This window comes from Henckelia pumila, chromosome 4 (genome assembly GCF_033568475.1).
Source record: "Henckelia pumila isolate YLH828 chromosome 4, ASM3356847v2, whole genome shotgun sequence".
NCBI lineage: Eukaryota > Viridiplantae > Streptophyta > Magnoliopsida > Lamiales > Gesneriaceae > Henckelia > Henckelia pumila.
Window position 1 is genome coordinate 87282241 of NC_133123.1, and position 15283 is coordinate 87297523.

At 35.4% G+C, this 15283-nt stretch overlaps 2 protein-coding genes across 2 annotated transcripts; both read right to left on the reverse strand.

Moving 5' to 3' along the window:
* Positions 1–302: 302 nt before the first annotated feature.
* LOC140861373 (uncharacterized) lies at positions 303–1037 on the reverse strand. Its single transcript, XM_073264393.1, has one exon. The coding sequence runs from the start codon at positions 1035–1037 to the stop codon at positions 303–305; it is 735 nt and encodes a 244-aa protein (XP_073120494.1).
* A 200-nt stretch (positions 1038–1237) lies between these two features.
* On the reverse strand, positions 1238–2083 carry LOC140861375 (uncharacterized). The gene has a single exon (XM_073264394.1). The coding sequence runs from the start codon at positions 2081–2083 to the stop codon at positions 1238–1240; it is 846 nt and encodes a 281-aa protein (XP_073120495.1).
* Between the last annotated feature and the right edge of the window lie 13200 nt (positions 2084–15283).

The following is a 15283-nucleotide window of genomic DNA, read 5'->3' on the forward strand; positions in this document are numbered from 1 at the left end:
TTTGGCAGTTTTGCTCATTTTCTTTGCGATTTTTTAACTTGGTCGATTGAAGTATTCATGTGATACCAGACACATCAATATAACGCAGATAACCCACACACAGGAACGGATCCAAAAATTAGAATTGGGGGGCTGAGCTTGAACGTAATATAATAAATTATATATTATTATCAAAAAATATAATATATATTAATATTATACTGTTCAAAAAAGTTGAGCCCTACGAGATTTTGAAACATAAAATTCCTCTATAACAGAATCTACATTTATATCCTTAGCTAAATCTCGTTCAATATAGAGTGTCAAACAATCAACAAGGAGGCCATTTTATTACGAAGTGCCGTCTTCACATGCTTCATTGCTGAAAATGCTCGTTCGGTAGTGGCGGTAGATAGAGGTAACGTCAAAATAAGCTGAATCAATCTAGTCAACATAACATAAATCTTTGACCGCCCACTCTCAGTCAATTGCTGACACAACTCGACAAGTGTCGAAACCTTCAAATTCTGCATAACGTCAAGTTTATAATGTACCAATTCATACTCCAAAGCAATGATATCTTGATCTGTGAAATCTTCAGGATAAAATTTCGTAGCAAGCTTGCAAATAACATCACTGTTAAATGAGTCAAATGAATTTTTCGGATCTAAAGTTGTACTAAGAGAAAGAAGTTTCACTGACGACTCATTAAACCGAGTATTTAACTCCATCAAGATAAAATCTATTGCTGCATTAAAAACATCAAAGTGGTAATGATGCTCAACTATGATTTGCTGATGGGAACGACCGATCTTGTATAAACAATCAAGGTTAGGCACATCAATTTCATTTCTTGTACAAAAAACTTTTACTCCATGAAGAAATTCTTCCCATCCACATTCTCTAAGTTCTTGAAGGATAGTTTTGGTAGTGGAGACAAATGCAATAGCTGTCAAAATGTCTTGAGATTTTCTTTGAAGAATTTGACAAAGAGTATCTGTTGTTCTCATAATTTTATGCATCAAGTGCAAAATAAACACAAATTCAAAGCTTGCCATGTTTCTATAAATACCTCGAACTTCTGCCCTAGCTCATCCATTTGGAGAATTTTCACTAAGAACTTCAAAAACTTTGCAAGTTGCAGCGTACATACCAATCAAGCTTTTTACCGAGTCATAGTGAGAACTCCAACGAGTAGCTCCTGCTCGCTGCAAATTACCAATCTGATTGGCCCCACTTCCAGAATCACGTTCTCAAGTTACCAACATATGCTCAATTTCATTTCTCTGTGCAGTATGTAACTAAGAAATGCAATGCGCTTGGTGGAAGAAGTGACAATATTAACAATATTATCCAAATGAGAAAAAAATTTCCAAATAACACTGACATCCTTGGCTGCAGAAACCAATGTCAGTTGTAATCGATGTGCAAAACAGTGAACATAATATGCATACAGACAATCTCTAATAAATAATGCCTGAAGTCCATTCCACGCACCACGCATATTGCTAGCACCATCATATCTTTGGCCTCTAATTTTCTTAACCTGGAGGTCATGATAAACAAGAACATCTGATATTTCTTTTTTCAGATTCAATGAGGTAGTATCACTGACACTTTTGATCGCATGAAATCTTTCTGTCAAAATCCCATGATTATTCACAAACCTCAAGATAATGGCCATTTGTTCTCTTTTAGATATATCTCGTGCTTCATCAACAAGAATACAGAAACAATTATCTCCAGTTTCTTCACGAATCATTTGTCGTACTTTATTGGCTATAATATGCAAAATCTCTTTCTGAATATCTGGAGCAATATATTGGGCATTTTTGGGAGCATTCTCAAGTACAACTTCATCAATTTTTGTACTCATTTTTGCAAAAGCCTTCACCAACTCAAGAAAATTTCCACGATTAGATGAAGATAAAGATTCATCATTACCTCTAAAGGCACAACCTTGAAGTGCTAGCCAGCGAACAGCCATAATTGAGGTCCTCAAACGCAAACGATTTTTCTCTTTTTCCTCTTTAGATTGGGCATGCATAACTGTGTCAATATTTTGTGAGGGCCTCATCAAATTTTCAGCTCTTCTCTCGCACATGGTATGAGGCGAAGATGCTGCAAAACCAAAATGAGCAAGAAATGCACACGTTTTACCTTGGTTTACTCTTTTCCAATTGTCAAATCCTCCATTGACAAGTGCTAAAATATTAGTTGAATTCACATCATTCAAAAAAAGAAAACAATAAAAACAGTATGCCTTATTTGTAGAAGGGGACTACTCCAACCAATGAAATCTCTGGAACCATTTTTTTTGAAAACGACGATTCTGACTTCCAAATTTTGTACCCGGATACTCCAACATATCTGGTTGATAAGGTCCCATCTTCATATATGAACGCCTTATCTCATCTCGTAGATTAACATTATATTCACATATCTGTTTTTTTTTCCCGGATCTCGTTCAATACAGTTGGAGGATGACTGATGGTCGTCTCTATATGAGGAAATTGAAGGAATTTGGACACTAGGAATTGGAAGACTCTCACTAGATTCATGGTCCATTGTAGAGACTGCAGAAATTGAAGTATTTTCACTAGTTTGATGATCTATGTTCTTAAAGAAAGAGGATATCAATGTCTTTCCTTTTTTTTGCAGCAGATTGATGCTCCATTTTGTAATAGTTCAATTTATATCCCTAAAAAATAATGAGATAACAATCAAAAAAATAACAATCAATTTATCATATTATTTAGCAACTAAAATTTGTAAGGGAAAATTTTTTAATAAATAAATTACATAAGAAAAATTATTTTAATAAAAACAAATCCAGTGACATCAATAATTAATCCACTTATACATAAACTCACGCATACTACATACACAGATACACTAATACATATAAATAAAAAAATTTACAACCCTAGTACATATAAAGGAGAAAAAAATGGAGGTCCAACTTAATTATGTGTAAAGTCGTCAAATTTATATCGACATTAGTTATTCAAAGCTTGCCAATTTCAAATTAAATAAGAAGTGTATTTACATATTATTTAATTATAAAAAAAATTAAAATAATAATATTTTTAAGGAAACATAAGTTAAAAATTAATACTAACAAATTGTGTAGAAGATGCAACACTAAATGCAAATGGGGTGTGATTATTAAAATATTAAATAGACTTGACAAAGTACTAATCGATCTGAAAGTAATCTGATAAAAAAATCCCCAAATATTGGTCAGCGAAACGAACATGGATACAAAAAAATAAAAAACAGATGATCAAATAAATTGTATGATTAAGAAATCCAAAAGGAGAAAACAAAAAAATAAAATAAAAAATTAAATTAACCTGCGTTGAAGAGAGACTGCCGATGTCGTTTTCCAATCACCAATGTTTACGCGTGTGAGAAGAACAAAATCTGAAATTGAGAAAAGGCAACAAGTACAAGGTGATAATTAAATTTTATGAAGATGGGCTGAACTTGAAATGATGGTTGATTAGAACAGAGATGGACAATTATATGGGCCCTAGGTAATAAAAAAAAATTTTTTTTGGGCTGGGCTACAGCCCACCACAGCCCTTGAAAGCATCCGTCCTTGCCCACACAGACTCGGAACATGCATGCATCGACGACTTTTATACTATTGTACACTACACTAAATAAACATGTTGGCAAAAGAAACTCCACCCATTTTATAATGTTGCGAGTATTGTTTTGCAGCTACTTGATTAGATTAGCAAATGGTACCAATGAAAATATTTTCAAATCTCAATTCTGTTATATACTTACATGATTTTCAATCACTTAGTTATCTTGTAAATTGTATATAGTACAAAGTTGCATTTCAATTAACGGATTTGAAATTATTTCATATATACGTTATTCAAGTCCTCTCTCAACCCAAATTTTCTTATTCAAACGCAACCTAAAGAGTTTCTAAATCAATTGTGTAATGAATTGAATTCATATAATTAAGGGTGGTTTTTCGGTATATCTTACTAAAAATATTGGTATGAAAAAAATTCATACCGATACCAATAGCGAAATTCCGAAATTTTTGTATGGAAAAAAATTCATATTGATACCGTATAGATACCGAAAAAAAATTCAATATATCGAAAAAATGTCTGTATATCAAAAAAAAATTCGGTACGGTATGCCAAAAATTCGATATTTTGGTCTGGTATGTCAGCTCTACATATAATTCCGTAAAAAGTTTGATAACAAAAAACCACCTTACCCAAAGGGTAAAGGAAAGAATTGCACATGTTCGTTGTGCAACGAAGAAGGACATTATGCGAATGACCGAGCTCGAGTAGCTCGAGCATACAATCGAGCTCGAGTCGAGCTTTGAAACTATGTGATCGAGTAGCTCGCGAGCTACTCGATAAGCCACATATATATATATATATATATATATATATATATATTAAAAAATAATATAAATATATATAAATATAAATATAATATATATAATATAATATTATATTTATATATTAATTTATTTATAATATTTATATATTTATTTATAATATTTAATTAATTTTATTTTATTTATTATATTTATATATTTATTTATTTTATAATATATATAATATAATATATTATTTTATTTATTTATTTATTAATATATTTTTAATTTATATATATATATAATATAAAAGCTCGAGCTCGAGTATCGAACTACAACCGAGCTCGAGCTCGAGCTCGAGCTGATATTTTACTACTCGATCGAGCTCGAGCTCGAGCTCGAGTAATAAAATATGAGCTCGAGTAGTGTGCTACTCGAGCTCGACTCGGCTCGATAACACCCCTAATTCAAACACACAAAAAATAGTTTCTTAATCAATTATATAATGATCTCGTCAGATTCGATAATCATTTCATAATATAGGCATATAGCTTATCCTATAACACCAAACAACAACAAAAACATAAAATTTTACCGCATTGGAAGCTTGTTGTTGTGTTCATGTCCCAAAAATATATATATATATACTTGTTATATTATCATGGTTTAAACTCAAAACCTCGTTCTCAACTAAAAAGCAGTTTTGTATTGGGATTAATGCTTTGTGCCAACGCCGTACTTCGAGGTTACTTTTTCAGTTTATTCCACTATATATATATTCAAGCTTAAAGGAGCAGCATCAATCCCTTAATTCTAGATTAGACGTCCAAAATTTGTGTTCTGATCTTATATGAAGGATAAGTGCTGTTATGGATTATGTCGGAGCGAACATGACGATAATAATAATTGCGAAATAAAACAATCAACAAGAACACCAAGATTTACGTGGTTCACCTAATATAGGCTACGTCCGCGGAGCTGCTGCAAATATTTATAACCGAAGAAATATTACAAGTGTATACAAAACACTCTCTTTTTTTTCTATCTTTTTATTTTCTTCTCTCTTTGTTAATACAAAAGAAGAGAATAATGGGATGATTAAAATGAAGCAAGAGGCAGCCTATTTACAGGCGTTCTTTTACGCGTGGAAGCATTTAATCATTTTCCCAGCAACCACCTACTTTCTGCCACCTAACAATTCTCCCACTTGAAGACTTGATTTCAATCATGGTTTCACACAGTCAATGTAGTAGTTCATGTCTCCTCTCTTTACGCTTGTAGTCCAACTAAAGTCGAGCACAACTTCAGTTTGTCAGTGATCACCACCTTCGTGAACATATCAGCTGGATTTTTACTTCCAGGAATCTTCTCAAGCATCAAGATTCCATCTTCCAAAATCGATCTGATGAAATGGTACCGAACCTGTATATGCTTCGTCCTAGCATGATAAATAGGATTCTTTGCCAAAAATATAGCACTCTGACTGTCACAGTGTAATGTGTTATCCTCAAGCTTCTGACTCAACTCTTCAAGGAATGATCTCAACCATATCATCTCCTTGCTAGCTTCTGTCACTGCAACATACTCAGCTTCAGTAGTCGAAAGTGCAACAATATTTTGCAACTTGGACACCCAGCTTACTGCCGTACCACCCAATGTGAACACATATCCAGTAGTACTCTTTCTGCCGTCTAGGTCACCGCCCATGTCAGCATCGACGAATCCTTGTAAGTCCGAATTTGACTTTCTGAAGCACAGAGATGAACTGATAGTACCTTTCAAATATTTGAGAATCCACTTCACTGATTCCCAGTGTTTTTTCCCTGGATTGCTCATAAACCTTCTCACAACTCCCACTGCATGTGCTATATCTGGTCTGGTACACACCATTGCATACATGAGGCTTCCGACAGCAGATGCATAAGGAACCTTATTCATACAAGCCTGCTCTATTGATGGTGATTGCGCTTTGGTTAGTTTGAAATGACTAGCCAAAGGAGTACTCACCGGTTTAGCTTCATCTTCCAAAAAGAATCTTTTTCACGTACTCTGCCTAAGATAGCTTCAAGACTCCGTTCATCCTATCTCTCAAGATCCTCATACCAAAATTTGTTTTGCAGCTCACAAATCCTTCATATCAAATTCTTTTGATAACTCTCTCTTGAGTTTATCAATTTCCTCCAAACAAGATCCTGCTATCAACATGTCATCCACATATAACAGTAAAATGATATATGAACCATCAATCTTTTTCACATAACAACAGTGATCCGTCTGACACCTCAGGAAATCTTTGTTATTCATGAATCCATCAAACTTCTTGTACCACTGTCTTGGAGCTTGTTTGAGACCGTACAAGCTCTTCCGAAGTTTGCATACCATTTTATCCTTCCCTCGTACATCAAATCTCTGTGGCTGCTTCATATAAATTTCTTCATCCAAGTCACCATGAAGAAATGTCGTCTTTACATCCAACTGCTCCAGATGTAAATCTTCCTTAGCCACTAGTCCAAGTACTGTTCTGATAGTGGTCAGCTTCACCACTGGGGAGAAAATTTCGGTGTAACAACGCCTTCTCTTTGTTGGAAGCCTTTTACAACAAGTCTTGACTTGTACCGTTTGATGCCATCAATTTCTTCTTTGATCCGGTACACCTACTTGTTGTGTAATGTCTTCTTGCTTTTCGGAAGTTCCGTCAACTTCCACGTCTGATTGGATAACAGTGAATTCATTTCATCTTTCATGACTAACTCCCACTTGGTTGAATCATCATTTTGCATCGCTTCTTCAAAGGTCTCCGGTGGTATGAAATGAAGCTCCCGAATCCATAACCCAAGAATCAACTGGGCTTTCCATGGATAGTACTAAGGCATCATGTACATCCTCAGTAACAGCATTTCCATTATTCTTGGGTGATCCGCAGTCCTTTTTCAGGTGACCAGTTTCACCACAGCTCCAGCACTTCAATTTCTTTTCGAATGTATTTTTGTCTTTTCCACTCCTTGATTTGGATCTGCCACGCCATCGGTTAGAACCATTTTCGTTACTCCTGCCCCTACTTCTGTTTTCGAGATTTAGGGCAGATCTCGATGATGTTGCTTCTCCCGAATCCCTCCTACTACGAACTTCTTCACCAAGGATTCGATCTCTAACATAATTGAATTGTAACTTTTCCTTTCCAGCAGAATTGCTAACCGCTGCACGCATCGGCTCCCAAACATTTGGTAAAGACGCCAAAAGAATAAGTGCACGAATCTCATCATCAAATTTGATTTCAACCGATGTTAGCTGGGAAACAATCGTGTTGAATTCATTGATGTGTGCCGCCACCGAATCACCTTCCTCCATCTTCAAGTTGAATAACTTTTTCATGAGGAACACTTTATTATTTGCTGATGGCTTCTCGTACATGTCCGACAAAATGGACATCATCTCCTCCGTGGTTTTTGCCTCCGCCACGTTGTGTGCCACGTTCTTTGTTAGGGTCAATCGTATTACCCCTAACACTTGTCGGTCAAGAAGCTCCCGCTCTTCATCCTCCATCTTTTCTGGCTTCACCCCGGATAGAGGTTGATGTAGCTTCTTGCTATACATATAATCTTTAATCTGTAGCCGCCAAAACGTGAAATCTGTACCGTCTAACTTATTGATTCTCGGTCCCGATCCATCATTTCCGGTCATTGCTTCTACTGCCTTAATAAAATTTCAAAAAATCTTTTATGATGTGGAAGATCAGACAAAGCTGCAACCACAGAGCATACTCAGAATTCTAAGAAAAATTTCACCAAGGCTCCCGGACACCGTAACAGCTCTGATACTAGTTGTTATGGATTATGCCGGAGCGAACATGACGATAATAATAATTGTGGAATAAAACAATCAACAAAAACACCAAAATTTACGTGGTTCACCCAATATAGGTTACGTCTACGGAGCTGCTGCAAATATTTATAACCGAAGAAATATTACAAGTGTATACAAAACACTTTCTTCACACTATCCCAACCACCCCGAGTATTATCGAGAAAATATTTCTCTAACTCATACAAGAGATCTCCGAAAAAAAAACACTATTTTTTTTCTCTCTCTCTTTATTTTCTTCTCTTTTGTTAATACAAAAGAAGAGAAGAATAGGATGATTAAAATGAAGCAAGAAGCAGCCTATTTATAGGCGTTCTTTTACGCGTGGAATTAAATGCGAAGCATTTAATCATTTTCCCGCAACCACCTACTTTCTACCACCTAACAAAGTGCATGATGTGAAACTAAAGAAAATAGAAAAGATTGCCACTTTGGAACATAATCAATTCATTATGACAGATTCTATCTTAAATGTCGTATTTATAATTTGTATTTATATTTTTGGTGTTTGAATCATGAGCCATAGCTCCATAAATTTCAAACCAAATGAACATAATGTTAGTGATTCATTAACAAGTACAATTCACGAATATCGTTCGATAAAAGAATCATAAACCATCTTTCAAGAACCAAATTCACCTTCTGCAGAAACCAAGCCTTACCAATCATATTGTGATACCTCTTCTGCTATAGGCAAAATGGATAATTAGTTCTTCTATGTTAAAATACGCCACAAATATCCATGTCACATTCATATATATGCAGGCGAACTATAAAGTTGCATTCTGATCGGAGGATTTGGATTTTTTTAAAAAAGAAAAAAAAATTAAAATGATTTCATATTGAGAATGTTTGAAATCCACTCCAAAATAGCTACTGGAGGATTTAAAATCCATTGTCAAATGGATTTATTCAGACAAACCAATGGATTTGAAATATGTAAATCGATCAATCCAAATGCAACCTGAGATGATTTCATCTACCAATACAATAGATTGCAGCGGCGGTACTAAAAATAAAGGGGCAAATTAAGGACCAACTAATTTTCTCCATTGTGCTCGGAACAAAAAGAAGATTTGATATATTTCGCTTGAAGTAAATGTACAGATCCTGAAAGACAATATTACATGAAAATGTAAAGCAAAAGTCATATATCCTATCAAAGTATGACTAGTGACTACAACTCAGTAACTGCAACTGTCTTGATCGTTTTCTATGATATTCAAGTCTTTTTTAATTCCAGAAGAAACATGGAATGACAGTTAGGATAGTTCGATCTACCTCGGTTACACATTTCTCATTAGCTTGGTGAATAGTCAGGAGTTGAAGTAATGCTATCAAAGGAATATGATGGCAACCAAAGACGTGTATGCTGGTGTACCATACTAAACTTTGTGATTTACCAAGGGTTCATGAAACGCAACTTATGAGCAGCTCACGTTCCTGGTTTGATGAAATGTGCTGTAAGTAACTTTGCAACATAAAATCCTCGGAAGGTGTCAACATCAAACAGTTCTTTCAGCTTTTCGTCACATATTATTTGCCTTCTGTCCGAGGGATCCTTCGGAAAAAGAAAATGGTATGAGTAACATTTGAGAAAAAATTAAGTGAAACAAAGCGTACAAAATGAAAATTTTGGGATGTCATTTGTGAAAACTTGTCAGTAGCTCTGCTTTATGAATGCTTCAGAATGTGCTTGAAGAAACATTGTGAACTCATATTTACTAGCAACTTGGGGAAAAACAAAAAAAATATTCCACTTTTGTAAGTGGAAAATTAGTACTCTCAGTTTTCACAGATAATGAGGTATGAAGAGATGTAAAAAAAAAATTAGAAAATCAAAAGACAAGGACTCCAAGTGATATAAATCCATTTATAAAAGGTTAAAAAAAACAGGGAAAAAATAAGTCAATTCGTTGCAATTAATGACATATTTTCATATACAAGAATAGCTTCTACATTATAAATGATACAGATCCAAAAGACAAGAAAACTAGAAGTGTAAGGTTCTGCTGAATCTCTTACCTGTAAGTTGTTTAGCTTGATATAATCCCAAATCCTCTTAATGACATCAGAACGGGGTAGTTCACCTTCTCCAGTGCCAAGGAACTTGTTACGACCACTGTAAGGCCCGGGATTATTTGATTTAATTCGAAATTAATTAATTTTAATCCGAGTATATTTAATTTGAGAATTTTGGAGTTTTGAATTAAATTCTAATATTCTTAAATTATTTAGGATTGAAATGGAATTAAAAAGATTTGGCGAGGACCGATTTGCAAATAAGCAAGAATTGAGGGGCCAAAGTGCAATTTTCAGATTTTACTTGGACACTTGGCTTGAATATGTATTGAACGTGTATACACATGTTTTATCATCAATTATGATCAGAATTATCATCTTCCTCAATAGCCAAAACCGAGACCTTCAATTCTTTGTTCAAATTTGATCTTCTAAATTTGATTACTTTTGCTCCGGTTGTCCGAATTTAATTTCGAAAAGAGTTCCAGACTCCTCGCAAGAAGGGCTATCTATTGATGTAAGTATTGCAGAGATTTATTGTGTTTCGAAATTGAGTGATGGGGCAGGAATTAGAGTTGAGCATGATTATGAGTTCTTGAGCTTCTATGTTGATTATATCGACGGTAGATTGAAGAACGAGCGTCGTTTGCTTTCTATATAAATGTCCAGCCATTATTTCAAAATTATTACCATCTGATTATGTTGGTATATGTTATATTATTGCTGATATGGTATGGTGATGAAGTTGATATGAATGTTAGAATTGATAGAAATTAGTTTCGGTTACCGAGTTTGTACCGTTACTCCGCCGGTTTAGAATTTGAAACTGTTTTGATGGCTTATGATGGAATTGTGGATGAAGTGAGTTCTTGCTGATGTTATGAGTTATTTTTGCTGTGTTTCAATTTTGAAAACAGGGGGATCGAACTCGAACCTTCAGCTTCGAACCGGGATCGAATGGGGCCAAGATTTATGAAGTTGAGCCTTGAAAATCAAGTAGTGTTTGAGCAGATTTTTTATACAAGGTTATGTTGTATGGCTTGACCAGATTTGGGAGCAGATTTTGATAGCCTTGAAGAGCTTGAAACCAAGACAAGAAAGGTATAAACCAACATCGAACCACGGGATATATAACTCGAGTTAGATTGACTTGAGTTTCCCTAAACCACATACTTATTTGTTTCTTGTTGGAAATGATTTATTTTCAAGTCCATAGATATATGTTCTTGATTGTTTAATTGATAGATGAATTGTATGAGATAGATGATGGCATAGATAGATAAGTCTATTGCCTTTCCTTGCTAGATTAGCTTGTTTCTTGTAGGTGGCTTAGATTAATGCTTCTAGAATTGGTTGCATCTTGATAAGCCACTAGATCTTAAAGAGTTGAAGGCGGATGTGCCATGTCTTAGGAAGGCAGAAGTGCCAAATTACCGAATGTTTTACTTGTATCGATATGCGTAGGAGTAGATCGACTCCTATGACCGAAGATCGATATAGTGGACCAAAGTTTGGGAATAAGAACGTACCGCCACCTCGAATGGGAGAGTAGGTGGGAGATTTGTTGCGTTCTTATTCAAAACGGGATCCCTAGATGAGAGTTGAGAAAATAGTCAAGTCTTGGTCTAGAGTGAAGACTAAGATTCAAGATCAAGAAGTCATACAAAAACAAAAGTAGAGTCAAGACTAAGACACTACTTAGATTTGATATATGACTTTGTGTGGCTGAATATGTTATGCTTTGAATATAGCATGTTTTTGTGCTACGCTTTGATTTATAGCATGCCTTTGTTATATGCTTTGAATTATAGCATGTATTGTGGTTCATGAATATCTTTATGAATTAATTATGATAGTAATTACACTTGAACTTGATAGCATGCTATATGTTTCTTATACTGGGAAATGTATTTCTCACCGGAGATATCCGGCTGTTGTTGTGTTTGTATGTGTGCATGACAACAGGTAGTTCGGGATCAGGACAGAGGCGAGCATGAAGAACATAGATTGAGAGTTAGAGTGGAGATCCGAGTTTTAGATGTTCATTGTGCTGTCAATGTTTAGTGTAAACACTAGAAGCATGATTATGTTGTAGCTACTATTACCAAGACTTATTGTCTATCATGTTGTTGTGTTGTTGATGTTCATAAGATATAAATGATGATTGTAAATTCTTAAGACAACATGTTGTAGCCTCATGATTCTAGTATGAGACTTTATTCTAGTATATGGTGATCTTGTTCCTCTTTAACTATATCATGTTATAATGCATGTTAGCCTATGATTATGTATAGATTATACATGAGATGATGCTAAATGGAAAAGAATGGAAGGGACTCACTTTTGACAGCAAAAATCTTTTGTTTATTTTCTGCACATTGAGCCCTCTCGATCGGTGAAGATTGACCGATCAAGCGAGGCCCTTATTTCTGAGGCAGCGATTTGAGCATTTTGGGCTCGCTCGATCGGTGAAGATTAACCGATCGAGCGAGGCCAAAATATTCCCAACCCGAGAAGTTGGCTTCAGGGCTCGCTCGATCGGGTGTTTTTCACCGATCGAGCGAGGTGCTCCAACTTTAAATTTTTTTTTTATTTAGTATTTGATGCTTAACTAATTATTATGATTATTTGGTTAATTGTATTGAAATGAGAGATTAGTACTCGGATCCTCACAACCGGTGGTATCAGAGCAAGAAAATTCTGGACTAAGATAGATAGTGAGTGGGGTAGATCGAGTCTTATTCCCTGCTTACTTATTTTATCATGCTGAGATTTATTTACATAATTGAATTATATGTTGTCAATGCTAGCATGGTTTACTTTCAAGTATTTACTTATATGATGTTGTATTTATTTTATTTGAAAGTATGATATGATGGTTAAAGACACATGTTTCTTGGAATATCTGACATGATTCAAGCATGTGTTATGTGGTTTATGACATGTTACCCAACTATCTGAATTGATTGGAAGCATGTTTTGGTATTCTTACCTTGATTATTTATTTAAGATTGAATCAGAACTGATTCTTGATCAGAGGTAAGATGATCAGAAGAGGACTGAGATAGATTTAATGATTATGGTATCCTAACCATGTTGATAATCAGATATGTCTCGACAACCAGGACGACCAGCTACTAGTCAGACAGTGGCAGATCCTCAGCCTGAACAGGAAAATGAAACACAGACATTTCCAGAACAGGTGAATGTAGCCCCGACAGTGCCACAAACACCAGAAGCACCGAGAATAGAACAGGTCATTATATCCAATTATTTGATGAATGTTACAGCTTCACCTATGGAAATACTGTTGAAACGGTTTCAGTCTTTTAAACCGCCGATTTTGAAGGGGACGGAAAATTCAGTAGCTTGTGAGAGTTGGCTTGATGATATAGAAATGCTATTTGATTCTCTTGATTACAGTGATGAACGGAGAGTCAGACTGATAGGCCATCAATTGCATGAAGTTGCAAAGAGTTGGTGGTTTACAACCAAGAGAGCCTTGGAGCATCGAGGTACAGTGATCACCTGGAAAGTCTTCAAAACTGAGTTTTACCAACGTTTCTTTCCAGTATCTTATCGCAAAGACAAGGGTGCTGAATTTGCCAATCTGAACCAGGGGAATTTAAATGTTGAAGAATATGTTGCAAAGTTTTCTACATTGCTACGCTTTGCTCCACATGTTGCTGATAGTGATGAGGCAATGGCTGATCAATTCATTAATGGACTGAATTCTGATGTGTTTACTTTGGTGAACACGGGAAGACCGAATACTTTTGCTGATGCGATTCATCAAGCAAAGGGAGCAGAGGCTGGATTACTTAGACAGCGGAGAATATCGAGTGTCTCACAGCCACCACTACAGCCACAACAATCAGCTCAGTTTCAATCTCCATTCCCCAGATATGAGAGCGGTAGCAGCAACAATGGGAGGAAAAAATTTCTGAAAGCTCAAGGGAAACAGTTCAAGAAAACAGAGAGTATTTTCCCCAGTTCTAGTGGAAGACAGGTGAGTTCCAATTATAGCGGTGTGTATTGTAATCGATGTGGAGGAAGACATCAGACTGAGCAATGCCAAGGAGTCTCTGGTAATTGCAACATATGTCGTCAGCCAGGCCATTTTGCAAGAGTGTGTCCCCAACGAGACTCTTGAAGATCACAAGTTATGGAGTCTTCGAAATCTGAGACTCAGTCAGAAAGACAAACCTCAGATGATGTTTAGCAGGTAATTGTTCTATTGCCTAGTTTTATATTGCGAGATATCTATTCTTCTCATATGTTCTGTTTGAGCACTTTGTCATGTTGCCTGCATAACCTCTGAGCCATTATGTTCTGTAGTTGTGATCTCTTTACTTAGGAGGGGATGTCTTATTTCTGTCAGAGTTGTCAGGAAAGGTATACTACAGTTTGAAGGTAATGTGAGAGATAGAGACTGTATTGTGCTTGATTTGTCAGATTATGACTGAATTATCGGTTTAGATATGTTAACCAAGTACAAGGATGTCGTAGATTGATTCAGAAAGTATGAGATTCAGAACTGAATTGATAAAAGGATGGGAATTCTACGATAAGAGTTTGAAATTTTGAATTTCTTTGATATCTATCTATCTATTTGTGAATTGATGATTGCAGAAAGAGCAAGGGAATTCTTTATTATGCAACATATATGATGAAAGCTAGTCCAAAATTGACTAATCTGTCAATGGTTAGGTAATTACTGATATGTTCCAGATGAAATTCTTAGATTACTTTCAGTCTGTGAGATGGACTTCGATATGTAACTGATGTCAGGTATCTTATTGACTTCGAAAGTACCTTTTAGAATGGCACCAACAGAACTGCAAGAATTGAAAGAAATACAGACCACTGAGATTTTGGGCTAATGATCAGAAATTGAATAAGGCCACAATGTTGACTTGCTATTGTTTGCCTTGAATAGCTGATTGATTTGAGCAGTTACAGAATTTATCGATTCTAACAGATGAGAAATGAATGCAGATGTGATAGAATTCTTGGTTCTAAAGCTTAGACTATCAATTAATTAGACTGAGCGAGATCAAT